The following is a 21,495-nucleotide window of genomic DNA, read 5'->3' on the forward strand; positions in this document are numbered from 1 at the left end:
AAAAAATTACCCAAATTAAATTATTCTTATCATTTGCGTTATAAAGTTAATTTCTTGTGTATGGTACTGTTTTTTTTTTACCTTACAGCAACCCAAGACACATCCATTCGCATCATACTTACCAAAAATCAGAGAAGTTGTACCTCGAAATGAAAGATTTTAATGTTCAGCACAATATAAAGTATACTGTGCTAAGCTGCAAAAAGGCATTGTTAATACAAATACCATATTTTCAAAAGAATTCTAAAACTTGCTGCTGATTGTAAAACGCCTACTTTCACTTTTAATTAGTGCACTTTTTGTCTGAAACATTATCTAGAGTCATAGGTAAAAGCAAAAATCATCGCATAGGTATTGGAAGATTTGAGTTAATAAAAAATATTTATTTATATACACTCAACAAATAAATATATTACAACCCATCAGGTTGGCCAGTATTATTGAAAAACCTCTTTCTAACCACTAGTACTCCAAATATGACTACGAGCAATGCAGATACTGCAATCAGTGCCCACTTGAACCCATCTAGTATTTGAACTTTATCAAAGTATTTTGAATGTAGTTCATCTGTATATTCTTCAGTCAATGCAACCCCCTGTAGAAATGTAGAAATGAGTAAATTAAAATATGTTGGTTTTACTTATATGAAGAATATATTTACGTACTTCTTCTATCCATAGCAAAGGTAAAACAGCCTTTGTGGTATCAATCAAAGATTTTATCCCAGCAATGGGTCTAATAACCGCATTTAGCTGAATTCTTTTAACTCCCTTTAAGGGAGTTCCTGTGTTCTAAAAATAATTACATAAAATATTTATGAGCTCTATATGTATATAAATACTAACTGGTTCAACTAAAAGATAAGTCCTGTGTGCTTCTTCATTAGGACTTAGTCCATCTACACCATTTAAATATTTTTCATCAGCCCACAAAAAGTGTGGGAAGGAAAACAGTACTGGAACACCTAAAAAATAACGTTACATATTAAAAAATATATATGTGAGTTTATATTAATTTTACCAAAACAACTTTGCATATCTATAACACCGTCTAAAAAGCAGCTATTTTGACCATCGACATCTTTACTTTGCTTCGTACAAAAGCAGTCAGCTTCTGAATTATTAGTAGAGGGCTGCAGTGTGTTCTTATCTGTACCAAACATGTAGCCATCTACATCTCTATAAGTTTCTTCTCGTATATAATTAATTTTTACGGACCTAAAAAATAATTTAGAATAGATTTAAAAATATGGAGGGTGTTACACATCAATTGATTACAAATGATTTCAAAACTGCTACACGTGCAAGAAACAAATTCTGCGGTGGAAAATGTAGACATTATGGTTTGGAAATAGGTATGTAATTTAATTCTAATAATAAAATTAATTTAACAATAGAAACATGAAAATGAAAATCTTTGAAAACAGCTTGAAAGTTCTGTTAAAAAAACAAAAATTACCTTCAGTTACTTTCAAACTGAAAGAATTACGCCAGTTTTACAAAGTTACTAAATAGGATATATTTTGTAAATCCTATCCACACAGGTAGTAGTTTTGAAATAATTTCAACAAATTAGCTAAAATAAAATGTCGTATATATTGGAAAGTAAGTTAATTATATATTTTGTAGAAGTATATTTTACACACCTGCAAATATCTGTGGCAAAGATATAAAATTCATTGTCTTTAGTAATTCTCGGAGGATAAAGTGTTGAATCAGTTCCTCTGACTTCACTACATGTAGTACCGTCCCCCCAGTAGCTGGTATATTTCATGCCGTTCCAGGCCGATATATAACCTAAACGATCGATGTCATCGAGACCTCGTTTTACAGTATACTTGCCGTCGGGTTCTCTCACTTTCTATAAACTTAAAAAATTAAATGGATTTTTACGAGGAACTATAAACTACTAACATAATTGAGGAATGAAAATTGTAGCGAATAATCAGCCAAAATATCAGAGTTTCGTTTTGTTGATGCTATTGTACACACAATGTCGTTGACAAGAGAACACAAGTCACTACCCTTATTTCTGCAAAAATTGAAGCCTTCGAACATCAGATGTCTTACAGGCACCTTAATAAAAATTTCGTCATAACCCGCTGGAAACGTGGGCCTTATACATTTATCTACTGCTCCTGCTAACATGAAGCCTTCTGCAAGGTGGTAAACTGACTACAACATTAAAGATTACTGACTGGTTTACATAGTGTTCAAGTTAATGAATGTTAGATTATGGCAGCGCTCTTCCAAACAAGTCTGTTTTAAAAATTCGATACAGATTTGTAAGAACTGTGAAAAGTCAGTTTTGCTTATTGTTAGATGTAATTTATTAGAAAAAAAAATATAGGTATAGCTACTTTTGCTTTGATAAGAAACTGACATCAAATATTTGTAGTACTCAGCTACCTTGATAATAATTTATTTGTTCAGAGATAATCTAATTGACTGGCATGATTTTTATGCCCGTTAACAATAACGAATTTGAAATATGGGAAAATTAGAGGTTATCTGTGCTATTTTTCGCGACCGACTTCGCTTTCTGTTTACAAACAACAAACTTATGATTCGAGAAAATGTTTATTTATATCTAGGATATTAGTTGATTAATTTTTCATTTATACAGTGAATGAACGACAGTTCCCTGACTTACCAAACCGTTAAAATGTTTTCATTTCTTGAAATAAAATGGTAGGTACTTGATATATGGCAAGGCCTAAAACTCTTCATTAATTAAAAAACAGCAAAGTACCTCTGGTGCAATATTTACACTTAAAGATTTCGCACAAACATAATACAACATTCATTTCGATAAGAAATTCAAAATATTTTACCATCAGAGGAGGATTTAAAACAGTTATCATATCATCCTCTGTCAAAGGTGCCGACGATTCAGCATCGAATTCAAATGTTTCCATTTGGGTATATGAAATTGTATCTTCGTCCTCATCTATTTCTAATATTTTTTTGTGTCTGTATTGCCTGTAATGAAAATGACCTACATGCAGGAGAAATCATTACAGTAAAAAATAAAACTTGCAAGCGATTACATATAATTTTTTTTTAAATTACTAACAATAATTAATAACAATTAATAAACAATAGTTTCTTCTGGGATGGTATGTGACAGTAAGTTGGTTATTAGTTTTGATGCGTTATTTTAAAACTTATAATTTATAATTATAAATCACGAAAATATTAAAATGACTAATTTATAATTGCTTTAAAAAAATCTCCTTAAGTGTACAATTTTTTAATTTATACAAATAAAAAGCAGCAACATAATACATAAAAACTGCCATGAGTTAGAAGCATGTTTAAATTTAAAAGGAATCCAAATAATAAAGTTAACTGAATTTACTCAGGGAAGCTGAGATTTGTAAAATTTAATTCGAAGCGTATAGTTTTCTTTAATTTTGTAAACAATTAATGTTAAATATACCTCATTACTTTCAGTGTTAAAATCTTGGTTGCTTGTACCTAATATAATTGTAGGCCATAATACATTTTATAAAAATAAGCAGGACACAGCTTTGCTACATACTTACTTGTAAATATAAGGTCCTTTTTCACTTAATTTCGGTTTGGCAGTACCCTTTAAAATTTCATCTGGATTTTCAACATTAAAAAGATAAACTTTGAATGTGAGTGGAAATGGTAGATCAAGAAACCGGTCATACTGCTCCGTACCTTCGTCAAGCCTCGTAGCCTAGAAATTAAAATAGAGGTAGGTAAAAATAAAGACTTTCATTGTGAATATTTTTTACACATGTTTTTGCATTTTACTCATCACTTTGTTATTTACAAGAAAAAGGAAAAACAATTCATCACAGTACAGACAATATAACTAAACAACAGAAGGTAACAAGTTAAAATGTAATTGACAAAAAATGGCAAGATTCATGTCTATAAATTCGAATATACTAAAAAAGGCATGATCTACTAAACACTTCGTGAGCATCTTTTTCCATTTAATTAAAGGGAAGGTTTCGGCGAGAGCGTGAAGTTTTTTGGAGATATTCCTTTATTACCATACCTACTCAATTTAAGCCTTGTTATTAAAAACTAGCTGACCCCGTGAACTTCGTTTCACCTACAATTTAATTTTGAATCTGCAAAATCGAATGCTTTGAAATCTTGCAGATGTTTTAAACATATGATAAGCATAATAAATTTTTATTCAAAATATATTTACTTATCCCCTCCAAAAAACTGATGACGTCAGCCCAAAATTTTGCCAAATGAATCCTATCTAAAATGTCCAAAATAGGATGAGACTATACTTGTGATTTATCATTCCATTCATATTTTTTAATTTTGCTTATCTCAAAAAAATTAATCACTGAGTCAATTTATTTTATTGATTGAATCAAGAATTGCAAAACTGAATTTTGAAATATTGCAGACGTTTTGAAGTTACTGTTTGACATGGTAGGTTTTCAATCAAAATATATCTGTTTATCAAGCCCAAAAACTTGAAGACGTCATTTCAAGATTTTGCCGAATAAATCCTATCTAAAATGTGGAAAACATCATCAGTATATTTTCATAATTTATCATTGCATTCATATTTTTTAGATTTGCTTTTACAGTGACTCAAAAAAATATATGGATCAGTCAATTTATTTTAGTGAATAACTCAAGAGTTGCAAAAATGAATACATTGAGATCTTGCAGACATTTTAAAGTTATTGTAAGCATGGTAAATTGTTAAGAATATTTATTTATTCCCCCCAAAAAATTGATGGAATGGCTCACTCGATTTTCGCATATAATTTTGGGAATACAATACAGTTATTTTTAGTATTACACTGCACCAATCCAAGGTGGTATACGTGTTGATAGTAAATGTTGATGAGGTCATCACAAAATTGTGTGAAGAACAGACTCAACTCGAAAATGCTGAATAGGTTTCATTATACTTTTGGTGGTACAATGGTTGATATAAATAAAACTCAGTAGATGCTCATACTCGAAATACGAAGTATCTACTCGAACATCAAATCAAAATATTTCTAGTTTTTCTAGATGATACTAATACGTAAGTAACAGTTGATGCCCAAGTAGCATCTCGATACAACAAAAAAGGACAACAGTGGCAGTGTTCAACCATCAAGGCAAAAATCGAGTCACCAAAATATAAGTTAGCATGGGGTAGACACCTTGAGATGGGAATCTCTATGGCCAGTGTTAAAAGTGTATAAAAACGCACTGCACAATTTGTGCATAAATAAAATGAAAAGTTTTCGATATTCCTGCTCCTAATGTGTTTTTCAAACTGAATGCACCTTTTGACGACGTTCCACGTTCATGAAAGTCACCATGTTTAGTTAAAATTCACTCTTACAAAGTTCTTACTGGTTTTCTAAGCTGCTTTACAGACAGCTCAGTTATTTGCCACGCCGATGCTCATTTCTAGATTAAATGCTCACAAAACGCGTAGATGTTCAGTTTGTGTCCGGGGAGATACAATGTTTCCAAGTAGGTACTCAGTACATAGAGTAGATGCTCAGGTATATAAGAGTAATAATGAAGTAGGTACTTCGTACTTCGAATATGAGTATCTACTCAGTTTTATTCATACCACCCAATGTCTCGCTTCAATCAGTTCAATGTTTGATTATGTTGATTATGAGCACAACGCTGATCAACTTCCGTATCCGAATTACCTATGAAATAAATCATTGCGGTTTGCACCTGAGGTAGTTCGTCGCACATTTGATTGACTTCGTGGACCTATGTCAGCTTGTCGTCTTCTCTAATGAACTTCATAAAACGACACAGAATTATTTTCACAGTCAATCAAATCTGTAAATTTTGTCTTGAGAATTTTAAAATATTGAAAACTTCAAATTAAATCCTCGAATAACGGTAAAATTTGAGGTTTTGTCGAAACCAACAAAGTGAATATAGGTAAAAAGAATGGCAGATCAAAATGAATAAGAAACTTTCGCAATGTGTAATTAAATTCACTTTAACCAAGACTTTTCTTAAAATAAACGACGTTTTTTTTTACGAAAAAACAAAGAACGATTTGAAATGCAATATACTTTTCACAATCGCACGGAAGAATTAGTTTTGTATGACACGTCAGTTAGACGACAGGTCCGTCAGAAACGCCAACTATTGAAATTAATTCGAAGTGGCGATTCCCATACAAAATGTTTAGAATTTTTTTATTTTTTAACTGTTCTTTTAAGTATATCCTTATTTTTTTTATTTATAAACCATCCCCGTAATATAAAAAAAAATTTCAAATCGGTCAAGCCGTTTTTGAGTTTTAGCGAGACTAACAGGAACAACAATTGATTTTTACTTTATAGACGATTAAAAAATGGGGGTTGGTGGTAGAAAGGTGAAAATTTAGGGTTATCTGTATTTTTTGATGCCAAATCTTAAAAAAATAAAAATAAAAAATTTTGTCCAAAAAATAGACAAGCATTTTTTAGGGTGGGCCACCCTTATCACTTAGGGGTTTAAAAATAGTTTACAACTTATTATCAGACCTACTGAATATACATAAAAAATTTCATACAAATCGGTCAACCCATTTCGGAGAAGTTCGGTTACAAACACTGTGACGCGAGAATTTTATACATAATGCATTATTATTTTAGAACAAATTTCATTACCATAAAAAAGGTTATACTGACTCGACCTTAAAAGATAGACATATGCTGTCGCGGACTTTTCTTTAGAACTTTTAGAGGGGAACAATTTCGTCATACATGATTTTTACGTAACTTTAACCGTTTAAGCAGCGTAAGCAACGGAAGCTGTCAAAGGAGGAATAATTTTCCCGTTTTTCCGAATTTTTCATTGCTACTTCGCTCCTAATGATCGTAGCGTGATGTTATATAGCCTATATGTAGATATGATACATGGACTATCCAACACAAAAAGATTTTTTGAATTTGAACCAGTAGTTTCTGAGATATGCGTGTTCAAATAAACAAAAGCTTCAGCTTTATTATATAAGTATAGAAGTATAGATGTGTACGTAAGCGAAGAAAAATGTTGTTACCTCGGTGGGAATCGAACTCGAGCCTCTCGCTTTCCAGGCAAGCATCCAGACCACTAGATCACGAGCCGACTTATCTTTCTTCGCTTACCGACGTGTTATTGTGCCGCCACAGAGTATTTGCAAACTTTGTGTTTTAGTTGTAAAATTGAAAATTTGTGGTGACTGCATTGACCATTGTATGTATTCACACAAATGTTAAATACAGAGCATTTCAATGAAAAGTTGTCACCTTAAATAAGTAATTTATCCATTGGTTGGATTATTTTGAAAAAAATTCAAAAGCAATTTCCGAGACAGTAGATTGCCAGAAGAGAAGTTCTCCAGGTCGGCCAGATCACCAGATCTCACTTTATTTTTTTGCTATCTTAAGTCAGTCATGACTAGAATCTTTGAATGAATTAAGGGAAAGGATCATTTGGGAGCATCAAAGTAGGTAATAATTTTGGCAGTTTTGCGCAATATACATAGGTCTAGATATATTTTTTTAATTTGAATTCAAGCTCAAACACTAGATGAAGTCAGTAGAGCTCATTTTGAACATCTTATAAGATTACAGTTAATTAATAACCCATATAATAAACTTAAAATGTTAGTTGACTACTGACAAATTCATTAATAGTTAAAGAGAGGTATCCACTTTCTATGGTTAATTATTATTATCAAAACCGTAAAACACATGTTGGTAATATTATTTTACCAGAACAGTAATACAGTATGACCATGACCTAATATAGAGAATTAATGTGTTGGACTAGCTTACGTGTATTAGTTACAGAGTCCCTTTATCTAAAAACTTTTGCGTGCCTCGTTCATGTAGCAGCAAAGCAAATAAACTTTTTTAATTTTAAACATGAAAGAATTTCCTTGAGTTTTCGAATAAATGAAAAAACAAACTCTTAAATTCTCCTCCTAAATTAAAGTTGAGTTGTTTTTAGATTTTTTTCAAAATAAAAAGTTAATAGTTCATTAGGGTGATTCCTTCTCTTGAAATGCCCCGTATATGTATAAACGTGACAACACCATGACAATGTTACTCTATAATTTAAATGAGAATGGAGACTGAGGTATGTATAATTGTATACATTCGTAATCAGAGTACTACGATTTATAATTTTTATTCCTTTAGCATAATTCCCGACACATTAGCGTTATCATCACTTATGAATTGTTTATTGTAAGAAAATTTAATGATCTGTATTTGATCTCGATTAAGATCTAGTAGATTTTCTATGAACCATTTCTAGGGTTTACATCCATATATCAGGTGTATAAAAATTGTAGGTCGACCCAAACAGGACAATTTGCAATGTTTTCTAGACGCATCACTTACTACGAGTATAAACGCAAAAATAAAAAAAAAAATCAGTGAATGTATCAGAACAATCCATGTAAAATGAATGTTATCCTATTCTAAATTGTAGAGAGCGTTTATTAGCAGAAAAGGGTTATACAAAATAGTTTTACCAAAATTGAAAATTCCTAAATACAGGGTGCCTCAGAAATAAGTGCATTAATTTTAACCTCTAACAGAACATGGGAAACGAAATAACTTTTTTATATAGCATTTTTTCGGAAACTCAAGTCGAATTTAGAATTTTCCCACCCATATATTCACGAGCGGTCTATCTTCACCTTAAATAATAACTTAAATAATAACAACATTACAACAATAAAAAAAAAAAAAAAAAAAAAAAAAAAAAGTGACCTTTGGTTGTTCGTAAATTTCTTAACAAGGCGGAATCTTTGGATAAAACTCGATTCAATACCTTTATTTGACTCAAAAGGACTCATAATAGTGCAAGGTACTGTATTTACTATTAAAACCACCTATTTAACTCGATATTTGCACTTAATTTCCTTTTTTCATAATCAACTGTCAACGCTGACATTTCCAACTAAAAAATGAGTCTAAACCAAATTGTTTCGCCTACAACGGAGAATTTTCAACTCGAAATCCGACGAACACCTATTACTGCAGTCTCCGAAGAGGTCGATGGAGCAAGTGGCATCACCTCGGGAAACACTACCACAAGGACAATTAACAACGTATTAGTCTCTAATGTTTCTCAGACAAATCAGCCTCAGACCATTAGAAGACGAGAAGAACCGAAAAAGCGTAAAAAATGGTCTCTAGACATGAATTTACATATTATGCGCTTATATTATAAAATTACAAACAATGAAACTGATGTAAGTAATTATCGTACAGCTCTACACGAAGCCTTCAGCCGTGAGTACCCAAATTTTCCAGTTACCATTCAAAATTTAGCAGATCAACGTAGAGCTATAGTTAAAAATAACTACATACCTCAACTTACTCTAGAACAATTAAAAAATGAACTTTCTAAAACCATTAATCCACTTCCTGAAGATATCAACAACACAGTACCAAATACATTACTGACTGACACATCTGTCACCAATTTATCAAAAACAACATCTCAAAATAAGATCCCAATTATACCACAAAATAGTAATAGTAGTATATTAAATACACCAGAGACACGAACTGACAGATTTACTAAAGATTTATTAAACAAAACACCTCAAAATAAGATCACAACCGTAACACAAATTACCAACACATTAACTGACAAATCACTTAACAATTCATCAAGAACAATCCAAAACCAAATTAACATCACAGATAATCTACAAAACACGTACTACAACACAGAAGACACATTAATCAAAACTGTCAACAAAAATTTTAAATTTCACATTAATTTCCAAAATGAAATTGAAGACCAATTTAAATTAACTTTCGAAACATGTTCTAAATTAAAACCAAATGATAGACAATCACTTCCCCGCCAGTGTTATTCTAAAAAGTTTCTGGCAATTGTAGAAATAATGAACTCCTTCATTTTACCAAAATATCTCACAAACTCGATCTCTTTTGAAAAACTTCATACAATTATCTACTGTGCAGCTTTAACTTGTATTCAAATTAACACATGTAAAGATAACATAATAAATACAAACAACAATCGCATACCCTCCACCCCTCATTGGGAAACACGGTTAAATTATAAAATTAATAACATTAGAAAACAACTAGGTCAAATAACACAGTACCTTAGAGGAGTTAAAACACCACACATCATGACATGTATGCATTCGATACTGACCAACAATAATTTTCATCAAACTGATTACGATGAGTACAACACAACACTATCCGAAATTAAAGATACACTATTACAAAAGCTTTCCTTATATAGCAAAAGACTTAAAAGATACAAACAATCACATCTCAGAAAAATTCATAACACTAAATTTTTAAACAACGAAAAACTATTCTATCAACATTTAACTAATTCAAGCAAAACTCAATTATCCGGTGAACTACCAAGTTCACAAGATGTAACAACATTTTGGTCAAAACTTTGGTCTCAAGAATTTGAATTTAACCAATCTGCCAAATGGATTCCTCATATATATAATAAACTATCCACAGTTACACCAATGAATGATCATCAGATAACACTTGCCGAATTAATAAATACCATCAATAAGACACACAACTGGAAATCACCAGGACCAGACAAAATCCATAATTTTTGGATAAAAAAATTAAATTGTGTACATATTCATTTACTACATCACTTAAATCAGTTCCTTCTTGACCCATCATCTTTTCCAACATTCTTATGTCATGGTGTAACATACTTAAAACCTAAAGATAACGACACAAAAAATCCATCAAAATACAGACCTATCACATGTTTACCGACAATCTATAAAATATTAACCTCATGCATTACACAAAAAATATATCAACACTGTTTTAACTCTGACATCATTAATGAAGAACAGAAAGGATGTATTAAAGGATCCTTTGGCTGCAAAGAGCAATTAATCATAGATTCCATCATCTGTGAACAAGCTAGAAAAGAAAACCGAAACATATATACTGCTTTTATTGATTATAAGAAAGCTTACGATTCTGTCCCTCATTCCTGGTTATGCAAAATTCTGGAATTATACAAGATTGATACTAAAATCTGCACTTTTCTCAAATGTTCCATGGAATTTTGGAAGACCACCCTCCAAATAACCTTAAATGAACAAACAATTCAGTCAGACCCAATAATGATCCGAAGAGGAATTTTTCAAGGCGATTCTCTTAGCCCGTTATGGTTCTGCTTAGCAATAAATCCCCTCTCCGATATCCTGAACAGCTGCAATTATGGGTTCAATATAAGAATTAACAAACAAAGAGAAAACAGAATAAGTCACTTGCTGTATATGGATGACATAAAAATATATGCAAGTACACAAAATCAGTTAACAAACCTATTAAATCTGACTGAACAATTTTCCGGTGATATTGGTATGTCCTTTGGTATTGAGAAATGTAAGACCCAAGCAATCAGAAAAGGCGTGTTTCACCAAGTACCACATATAACACAGAATAAGGAAATAATTGAAGCCCAAGAACGAAACGATACATACAAATATCTGGGTTTCTGTCAATCCTCCCACATCAATCATACCAAAACGAAAACACAGTTGAAAGATCAATACGTAGCGAGATTAAAATTAATATTGAAGACACAGTTAAATGGAAAAAATTTAATGAAAGCAGTAAATACATTCTGCGTTCCACTGCTAACATATTCTTTTGGAGTCATTAAATGGTCCAAAACTGATCTTGAAAATTTAAACATCGCAACAAGGAAAATCTTCACACAGTATAGAAGACATCACCCAAAATCATCGATTGAAAGATTCTCATTACCAAGACAGAATGGAGGAAGGGGTTTCCAGAACTTAGAAAACTTATATCAGAGACAAATCTCAGATTTGAAGAAGTATTTCTTGAAACGAGCGGAAAGAAATGAAATGTTTCGCACCATCACAAGAGCAGATTTGAACCACACACCCTTAAATCTGTCGAACACCGAAGAAATCCACACCCCCCACACAATAGATAAAATAATAAGTGGGCTAAAACAAAAACAACTACATGGAAAATTCTACAAAGACTTAGAAGAAAATCATGTCAATAAGAAGATGTCATTGATTTGGTTAAAAAAATCAAGTTTGTATGCCGAAACAGAAGGATTTGTGTTTGCTATTCAAGACCAAGTAATCAATACCAAGAATTATAGAAAATACATCATCAAAGATCCGAACATAAAAAACGACTGCTGTCGCCTATGCAAAGCAAAACCTGAAACGATCCAGCACATAATCTCTTCTTGCAGCATCCTAGCACAAACTGATTACAAAGCTAGACACGACAACGCAGCCAAAATCATTCACAAAGAATTAGCAACACTTATGAACTTAATCGAAGATACGACACCCTATTACACTTACATTCCGTCTCCATTCCTTGAAAATAACAAATACAAATTATACTGGGATCGCACAATACTTACAGACTTAAACATTACAGCTAACAGACCAGACATCATACTTATCAAAAAACACACGAACGAAGCCATTCTCATTGACATTGCTATTCCCAACACAAACAACATTATTCAAACATACGACACCAAGATTTCCAAATATCTACAATTATCGATAGAAATGAAATCCATGTTAAATCTTAAAAAAATTTCAATTCTACCCCTAGTTATCTCTAATGTAGGTGTAGTTCCAAATAGTTTAGTTGAGAATTTAAAGTCTTTGCACTTGAATGATTCAATAATTGTCAAAATTCAAAAAGCTGTTTTGTTAGGAACATGTCATATTGTTCGTAAGTTTCTTGAACAGTCTGATCATGTCAGTCAGATTAGATTAGCACCAGTAGGTCAGAGTAGTGTAGGTCACTTTTCATGTGATGCGCGGATAAATGATCGGTAGTTACGCTTGACTTTTGGGGATGGGGTGAGATTAGAGAATAATAGCAGACTAATTTGTATGCTGTAATTCTAGAATCTCGAAAGTTGTTCTGTTAATCTAATCAAAGCATATCATTACTTGGTCTTAGTACCCGTAATGATAGAAGTCTTGCCTGAATGCCGGTCATTTCCGGGTCAGTGGTGGGTCTTAAATAAGAAGGTACCGTAGCAACCCTTTTGACACTGACAATCATTTTTATGTCAAGTGTATGTTTTTAAACGTCGTCTCTTTAAATTTTTTTTTGGCACAGATTTCTAATTTATAGACGAAATGTGTTGAAATGGCTTTGTTTTCAAATCTTGAATCCACCGATATCGTTTTAACCTACGGTGAGGCTCGGGGAAACGGCGCTCGCGCCCAAAGAATTTTTTCAGAAAACCTCCCAAATCGTCATCTGCCCAATGTGTGCACTTTTAAGAACGTTGCAGCATCTCATTAGAGAGTACGGATCTTTAGAACTTGCAGCTCAGGATCGGGGTAGGTTATGTAGTAATAGAATTGCTAATATTGAAGAGGCTGTTTTGGAGAGTGTCGTAGCTCGACCGGGCACTAGCACGCATCACTGTCTAGTGTGATGTATCGGAGAGTAGTATTTGGAGGATACTCAGAGCAACTGTACCCCTTTGAGGACCAGAAAATTCAGTTATTGAAACCAATAGACCTACCACGTAGGCAAAACTTTTGTGAGTGGGTTAATAGAAAAATAAACGAACAAGCAAATTTTGTATTTCTTGTACCATCAACTGATGATGCCGGATACACCAGGGAAGGTGTAATCAACACCCACATTTGGGCCGATGAAATTCCATACGCCATTAGGGAGCAGCACTCACAATTTCTCTCTAAATGTTTGTCACATTGACATGACTAGAAAAATACGTATCCTAGTAACTGTTTTTGACCATAAATTGTTAATTATAATAATTATCAGTCTCCATGGGTGACTGAGGATCCATGGGCGGGTAACCTTAATTGGGATAAAACTTTAACAATTTTTAACTTGATAATTAAAAAGTTTCCGAGAAAACCTTGTTGATTTTGATGAGCTTATATCTGATTAAAATTAATGTACTTATTTCTGAGACACCCTGTATATTAAATGAAGAAAAAACGAACACCTGGAAAAAGTGCTTTTTTAACTAAAAGTTGTATACAACTTCATTCGTGTATGCTAATGGTTTCATCACCATATGGAATAATTTGAGCAAAAACCGAGCTCTTTGAGTGCTGTTTCTGAATACTGTTATGAGCCGACTTCAGTCATACGGAAGTGATGCTCATTGTCGTCCGATCGCCAGCGCTATTGCAGTCGTGGCCTACAACTTCGGGAATTTTTAATGACTACTTTTTTTATGTTTTCCTCAGTTATACAAGTTCTCCTATATGTTAAAATGCTTTAAAAATTAAAAATGACTGTTCAACATCACAATTTTCGTGATGATTTTGATCAGATAAACCCTTAACGGAATCAAAAGCCATTAAGGTTGATTCACTTTGGCTCTGCCTAACTCTGGTTATGAGGGTACCAACTGATCACGTGTGTGTGGTTAGTACAAATTGTACGTCCGTAAAACTCCAAAATGGTGTATTTACACTTCTAGTAAGAAAACAAACACAACTGAACCCATTTTAGGGAGGACTAATTATTGCACTCCAAGAAGTCAATTTGTCCTATTGTGATACTTCAAAACAGATTATCAGGAATCAGAGCTGTTCAGTACTTCAAGTAAAAGTACTTGAAGTAATACTTCAAGTACTTTAAGTACTTCAAGTACTTTACTTGAAGTACTTTTATATTTAGGTACTTGGTACTTGGTACTTGGAGTATTTCTAAAATGTACTTGAGTTTAGTACTTGATTTTGCCAAGTACTTTACTCCAAGTACTTCACTCAGTATTTTAAATACTCTTGAATTACTTGAAGTATGAAAGTGGAAATTTCAAATACTTTAGTCTCTATTTTACGAAATTTTCACATCTCAAAATAGGGTCTATTAAATACTTGAAGTTATTAATTCAATTATTTGATTAGATGTATTTTTATAGTAAAATCGTGTTTGTTTCCTGTGAGGTTATATTTTGATCTGTGATTGTGGATATCTTATCCACAATATGACGTACAATTTCATAGGTACTTGCATAATGCCGATAGATAGGTAAGTAAGAAAATTAATGTCATAAATATGTCATTTGAGAGTGGATGACGATAGCAGAAGGGTCGGAGATCTGTGTAAAATTTTCAGCGATATAAAGTTGTGAATATATGAATTTTGTCTTTTTTGTATTTTGGTCTAGAACTAATTTTCTTTTTTTGTTTATACATGGTTCAGCCATATAAACTTAGTTTGTTATTACTACTTATATTTTCTCACATTACAGTTTCAAATAATCTGTTAATTTGTATGAATTATTTGAACACCAACAATTTAAAAGGACGTAATGCAGAAAAACAATGATTTTAAAAGTCACACTAATTAGTGTCATTTATCTTTCCTGTGCGGATTTTATTTATTACCGTACAACAACTTTACCTATTACATTGCATTGCTTATTACATAAACCCAATATTGTTCAAAATGAAATATGTTTTGTGAAACTCGGCTCGTAGTACTAATGTTTTTTGTAATCCAGTTGATACGACCATGATTGTATGGTTTTGATGAGTACCGAATTGTACTTTGATATTGCTCGAAGGACCTTTGTTTTGTTGTGTGCGAAATAATAGACAGCGTTCGGTTTCGATGTTTAAATACAGGACGGTTACAGAAGTACTGAATTTACATTTGTATTTACAATATCAGGTAAAGATACCCAAAAGGGTCAGTGGCCGCTTCCGTAAATGGAACAAAATACATATTCACATTATAAAAAAATACAAAGTTAATGAAATTAATAATAATAATGATATATTTGCCCAACAGAATAATATCCAATTATAGGACAATTAATCGTATCCAAAATAATAAAATAAATTCGCGATTAGTTAGTATAATTGCCTAGATAAATACACCCCTACGAAATATTTTAACAATAATAAATTTAGTACATATTTACCTGAATTTTCGCAAAAGCCGTTGTTAGGCATTCCCTGAAGTCATTGTAGTTATCAGTTACTAATGTCATCTTCTTTGGGTTTTCAGGTAAAAATAAAAAATAAGCCAATCGAAAATGTAAAGGAAAATTCTGAAAGTATTGTGGCATTAGAGGAACAAAATTTTGTATAAATGCACGGAACAGCATTACCAACCTATTATTTGTGATTTGTCAGTGTAAAGTTACATACTTAGTTAGACAAACATCGTAGTGATTAGTGTTTACTATTTAGTCACTGTAGTATTTAGGTTAATTTAATAATTTTTAGAATAGTAAATACGTAAGTGGCAAACAGATATATTCAGGAATATGGGGCATTCATTCCAAGAAAATTCTCAGCATTTTTGGTAACCGCAAAAGTAAAAAACGACTAATTACTTTGATCACCTTGATATTTTTCAAGAGTTATAGTTTTCGCTGAAAATGGACTCTCGTTTTAGGCATTTTATTTTTTATTTAAAAAATTCATACGTTTTTTTTGAAAATGCAACATAGTGACTTAAACATTTTTATGTCACGAGCATGTACATGTATCGCACTGCTCTCAAAATGTTTTTCTGAAAAATTTCAGTTTCACAAATCCGGCCCTGTGCACTTTCACAATGGGTAATGATTAAGGGTGCTGTAAACTACCCACAAACTTAAACACGGAACCGGTTCATAAAATTCATATATTTTTAACACAACTTTATTAAAAAATCAGAATGTTTTGGTGGTGAACCAAAATTCAAAATATTAAAAAAGGCAACAGAAGCCTGAGAAAATATCATACAGCGCCGATGTTTTTGTTATAAATTAATAGTAAGCATACACAGACAACGCCGTCCTGTATTTTATTTTAAATTTTAAATTAGAAATATACGTTAATTTTGTCGAAGGCATTGTGTCAACAAAAAGATGTAAAAGTATTTCAAAAGAATATTGTTTATAAATAACATAGTATTATTAATAAGTGAGGTACCATTCTGCATTTAAGTTGATGCTTATGCAATTTTTTATGTGGCGAAATATGTACTATTGTATACTTAAATTCTGAGTATTAAAAAATTCAGTTCTAAAATATATTAAGCTTTTTTAAAAAAACAGGAAAAGTTATCTAATTCTACAGTATTTCAATTAATTAGAAAGTAGGTACTTGAAGCATTTTCAGTACTTCAAGTATTTGTAAGTACTTGAAGTATACCTCCAGTACTTCAAGTACTCGTAAGTACTTGAAGTAATGTACTTGGCTTGTACTTCAAGTACATCTGAAAAGTACTTGATACTTGAAATACTCTTGCTGAAAGTAAGTACTTGGTACTTTACTTGAACACTATTTCAAGTAGTACTTTGTACTTGGTACTTCAAGTACTTTTTTTGAGTACTTTGAACAGCTCTGTCAGGAATCTTAGTACATAGTACAGTGTGGTGAACTTGGTTTAAATATCCAAGAATAACACCGTAACACCATTTAAGAGCACTTGTGAAAGTCAAGACCGCGCCAGTTGATGTTCCGTACTACGAGTCACAACGCTTGCAGTAACTGATGTCTAATGTAGTGTAGAGGGTTGGCAAATTAACATTACACCAGTAAATCTCCAGATCAGGTTCTTTCGGTTGCAATCGTACGTTCCCAGTTAGTCCTCCCATTAACGGTGTAGTGACAAATGGTTGTACTGGGGTGATCAGTGGAACAATGTCATCTTTTTGGATCAATTCCGGTTTTATTTGGAACAAGGTGCAATTTTGCTTTTTCTGTTATCACACGAATTATCGTCATAATGATGTGTGAAGGTAGATGTTTTAAGAGTGGGTCTCCATTAATTGTTATTCAGTTGCCTAGCTTACCTCCAAGAGGTGCTGGAACCAATAAACTCTTGATACGTACAGCAGAATAAAGAGAGCAATATCACGAGACTTTTCAGCAGATGTACCAAAGCCAGAAATAGCTTTCCTTCCTTGGCCTCCAAGCGTCCCTGATTTATCCTCAATAGAACATGAATGAAATATGCTGAGTCGTACAATCTCACATTTGCTTTATCCTCCGCAGACCCTACCACATTTTGGGCAAGTCGTTCAAGTAGGCAAGGTTAGTATGAATAAAGGGGTATCGCCTACTTAGTCAGTTTGATGCTACGATGGGTAGCAGATTGTGTAGCTTTAGGTGGTAGTCCTTGACATTATTAAGGTTACATATCCCTAAACTGATGTAACTAGGGTTCAATTGTCACAATTATTGAAGGACCTGCTCTCAATATATGTACCGAATTTAATTTTTTTGCGATTTAGTATACATAAATGAAGACCGAGGATAAATCTAAACGAAGGCATCAGGTGGATAAAGTTAAATAAGAGAGGAAGTTACAGGAGATGCTGATTCAGGGTTTTTACAATTTTTAAAAATGGGAACCTTTTCAATGTTAAACAAAATTTCGTGGATATAGACAACACAAAAAAGTTAATGAAGTTAAAAAAGGCAACCAATTTCCGGAGATAAAAAGGGCAGATATTTGTTTTCATAATAGAAAATTGTAGCGTGTGATGTCCCTTATACTCCTTTACCGTTATATTCCTGGAAGCGAGATAAAACTTTTTCATTGCCAACAATAGCACTGTATTAGTATATTTCTAAAATAAATTTCGCTTTTACTGTATAATTTGTCGATTTACTGTAAAGTAAATATAATAAAAATCTAAACTTATTTTAATTTTACGTTGGTTATAAATTTGGTAGAATTTTTGAGTGATGACCCCATATTACTCAGTTGTATAATTCTTTCTCACACATGCTAAAAGCTGTGTGATAAAATAAAGAACAATACTACTGATTCGTTTTGATAATCTGGAAAAGAATGTAGAAGTTGCCCGATAACAATATGTAAATAGACCACTTAAAAGATTATTTAATATACCTACTTCTGTAGTGAAACTATGTATAATAGGACAAATATTTATTTAGTCATTTTGAAAATAAATGTTAATATAAAACATCATTATTGATCAAAAATGTGAAGATGTAACTGAGACAATGCGTTTATTTAACTAAGTTGTCTCCATCATCAAAATGGTCAAAAAAGCTGCCATAAATAAAGCGTTTGAAAATTTACTTTTCATGGTTTGTCACGTGTTTTGTTCTTTATCTATACTGTCAACGCAGGTGCAACACCTTTGAATGGTTATCTAAATCTATAGTAGTAACTTTCCGTTCGCTCTTCAGATAATAATCTGTAGGTTTTTAGTGTTTAAATTGAAATTAGTTTTTGAAAATTTTTGTGTACACAAGAGGAAATAAAGAATTATTTAAAATCAACAAATTAGTTACAAATATTTTTAACATCTGTAATTAATTTAATTCCCCAAATAAAACATGCCAGTTTTTTGTTTAGGGAATAAACAATGCATGGACATACAGACTTCATGAATATTTGATCTGTACAACATGTGATATTGCTTGATGATCATACTAACATGCTTGTTGCTGATACAAGAACACTGATAGCTTAAAACATTAAAAAGAGAAGGCTTACGTTGTAGTTATTAAAAAACTTAACCTTCTACCATTCACTTTGCAATTTTGCATTTTCTACTTTTGACTTTTCAAACCGGCTTAGCGACAATTTATAATGGTGGAATAAAAATTAAAAGTAAAGTGCAAAGTTCTTAGAAGTTTTGTATTTACGAAATTAAATTCACATCGTGGAATATACCGTTAGTTTGGAAAGTCAAATGTGCAAAGTGCAAGGTTGCAAAATGAATGGTGTAACAGGGCCAGCCTGGTAATATCTACAATTTACTTTATCTGTTGTACTACTTTTTAGAAACGTACTATCGAAAACCATTTTCCATAGTATACGTTACGATAAATAAAAGTGACCTTACATTGATGGCTTGTTTGGTCATGGCCGACTAGTATAAAGATTATGGCCTGTCCAAAGGAATGCCAAAGGTACCATACGTGCTGCCATCTATTAATAATACAAAAACGACAAAAGAATTATTAACACTTTTTGAAAGGTACAAAGGCATTCAAACCGAAACAAACCACCATTACACGTTTTGAAGTCCCATAATGTCAAGTAAAATTAAAATTTTGCTAAATTATTAAGTGTAATTATTAATAGATGGCAACACGTATGGTAACTCTTGGACAGGCCATAATCTTTATACTAGTCGGCCATGGTTTGGTTAACCATGACAATAACTGTCAGCTAACCAAGTGATATGTCAGAGGCACATTTGGGTCGATGCCGCATCACTAGTTGTATGTGATAACAAAAAAATCATACTCAAAAAGAATGTGCATAAATCATCTTTAAAGTATTAATATTAGTTAACATCTCTTAGGAGTTTTAGTTGTTCCTCCATGTTCCACTTAGTAATTTCACAGATTCAAAAATGGACAAAATATGTAACTTTCTTACTTATATTCAATATTATGATTAGAAATTGTAAAGGATTTCTGCACACTAGTCGAGATGGTTTATAAAAATATAATTTTAACCTCTATACAGTTTATGAACACGGTTAATAGATATATATTTTTTACTTTGCGCTATTTTTGGCAATTTATTTTTACTTTATTTTCTTTACTTACTTTATTGACTTCCGAGTAAAGAATGTCTGGAAACGCCACAAACGCGAGTAGAAGAGACACAATAAAAAAGACGACACTACATATCAACACAATAAACAGCACTTTGATACTACAGCAGGAACAGGCCATTTTTGGACTTGTTAGATGGACGTTGAAAATCAAAGTGATGTGGTCTAAAATTAATGAAAACGTTGCAGATAAAACATTATTATTATCACCATCATCGATTAACAATCTATAAAATATATTTGATTGTTTTCAAATAAATCGATAATTTATTCGTCAAGTAAGTGTTTACAAGATAAAAATCGTTATCTATAGATTAATCTATACATTGCAAACTACACTGAACTGTCATCTTGATGTTTTGACACAAAACTATTATGTGAATGACGCCAGTTTCATGACTTACTATTTTTTAAAATCAGTGCATGCATGAATATTGTCTTTTTTTTAAATTTGAGTTTGACTAGTATCTTATTATTATTGAAGAGATAAGATAAAATTACGATTGTACTAGAATTCAGGTATTAAACTGTGTGATTTGCTTTGGTAATTTATTTTTTTTGTAATAGCACTTGAATCAGTATTAGCGGTATTTTTTTTTCAGTAATAATTCTAACTTGTAGATAAAGTGAATCCATGATGTCAGTTACTGTCATTTTGATGAATTATATGGGTAAATACTGAGAACAGTGGTAAGAAATAAAATAATGTTATTAGTTATTACAACAGCTAATAATTTTAGATTAGATAAATACAACAACTTTCAGCACCTATTGACTTTTTATTTTTTATCAAGGCTTGCAGGATTATTAGAATCTATTTTTGCTTTTAACAACATGCTAGTAATAAAAAATGATTTGTACGAGATTAATAAAAGTTTTATTTAGTTGCGTGGGTACATAATTTTTATGCAAAAATTTACTGTTTTAATTTACACTTTGT

General features: G+C 31.9%; 1 protein-coding gene across 1 annotated transcript; it reads right to left on the bottom strand.

Moving 5' to 3' along the window:
• Window positions 1-362: 362 nt before the first annotated feature.
• Window positions 363-20,733, bottom strand: LOC135135155 (sensory neuron membrane protein 2-like). Its single transcript, XM_064064152.1, has 9 exons — window positions 20,548-20,733; window positions 3,548-3,708; window positions 2,834-2,981; window positions 1,914-2,174; window positions 1,646-1,860; window positions 1,021-1,217; window positions 846-964; window positions 666-791; window positions 363-595 (listed from the first exon to the last, which is right to left on the bottom strand). The coding sequence occupies exons 1-9, from the start codon at window positions 20,674-20,676 to the stop codon at window positions 413-415; spliced, it is 1,539 nt and encodes a 512-aa protein (XP_063920222.1). The 5' UTR covers window positions 20,677-20,733; the 3' UTR covers window positions 363-412.
• Between the last annotated feature and the right edge of the window lie 762 nt (window positions 20,734-21,495).

This window comes from Zophobas morio, unplaced genomic scaffold (assembly GCF_036711695.1).
Source record: "Zophobas morio isolate AGI-343-1 ecotype UQ-CSIRO unplaced genomic scaffold, CSIRO_AGI_Zmor_V1 ptg000024l, whole genome shotgun sequence".
NCBI lineage: Eukaryota > Metazoa > Arthropoda > Insecta > Coleoptera > Tenebrionidae > Zophobas > Zophobas morio.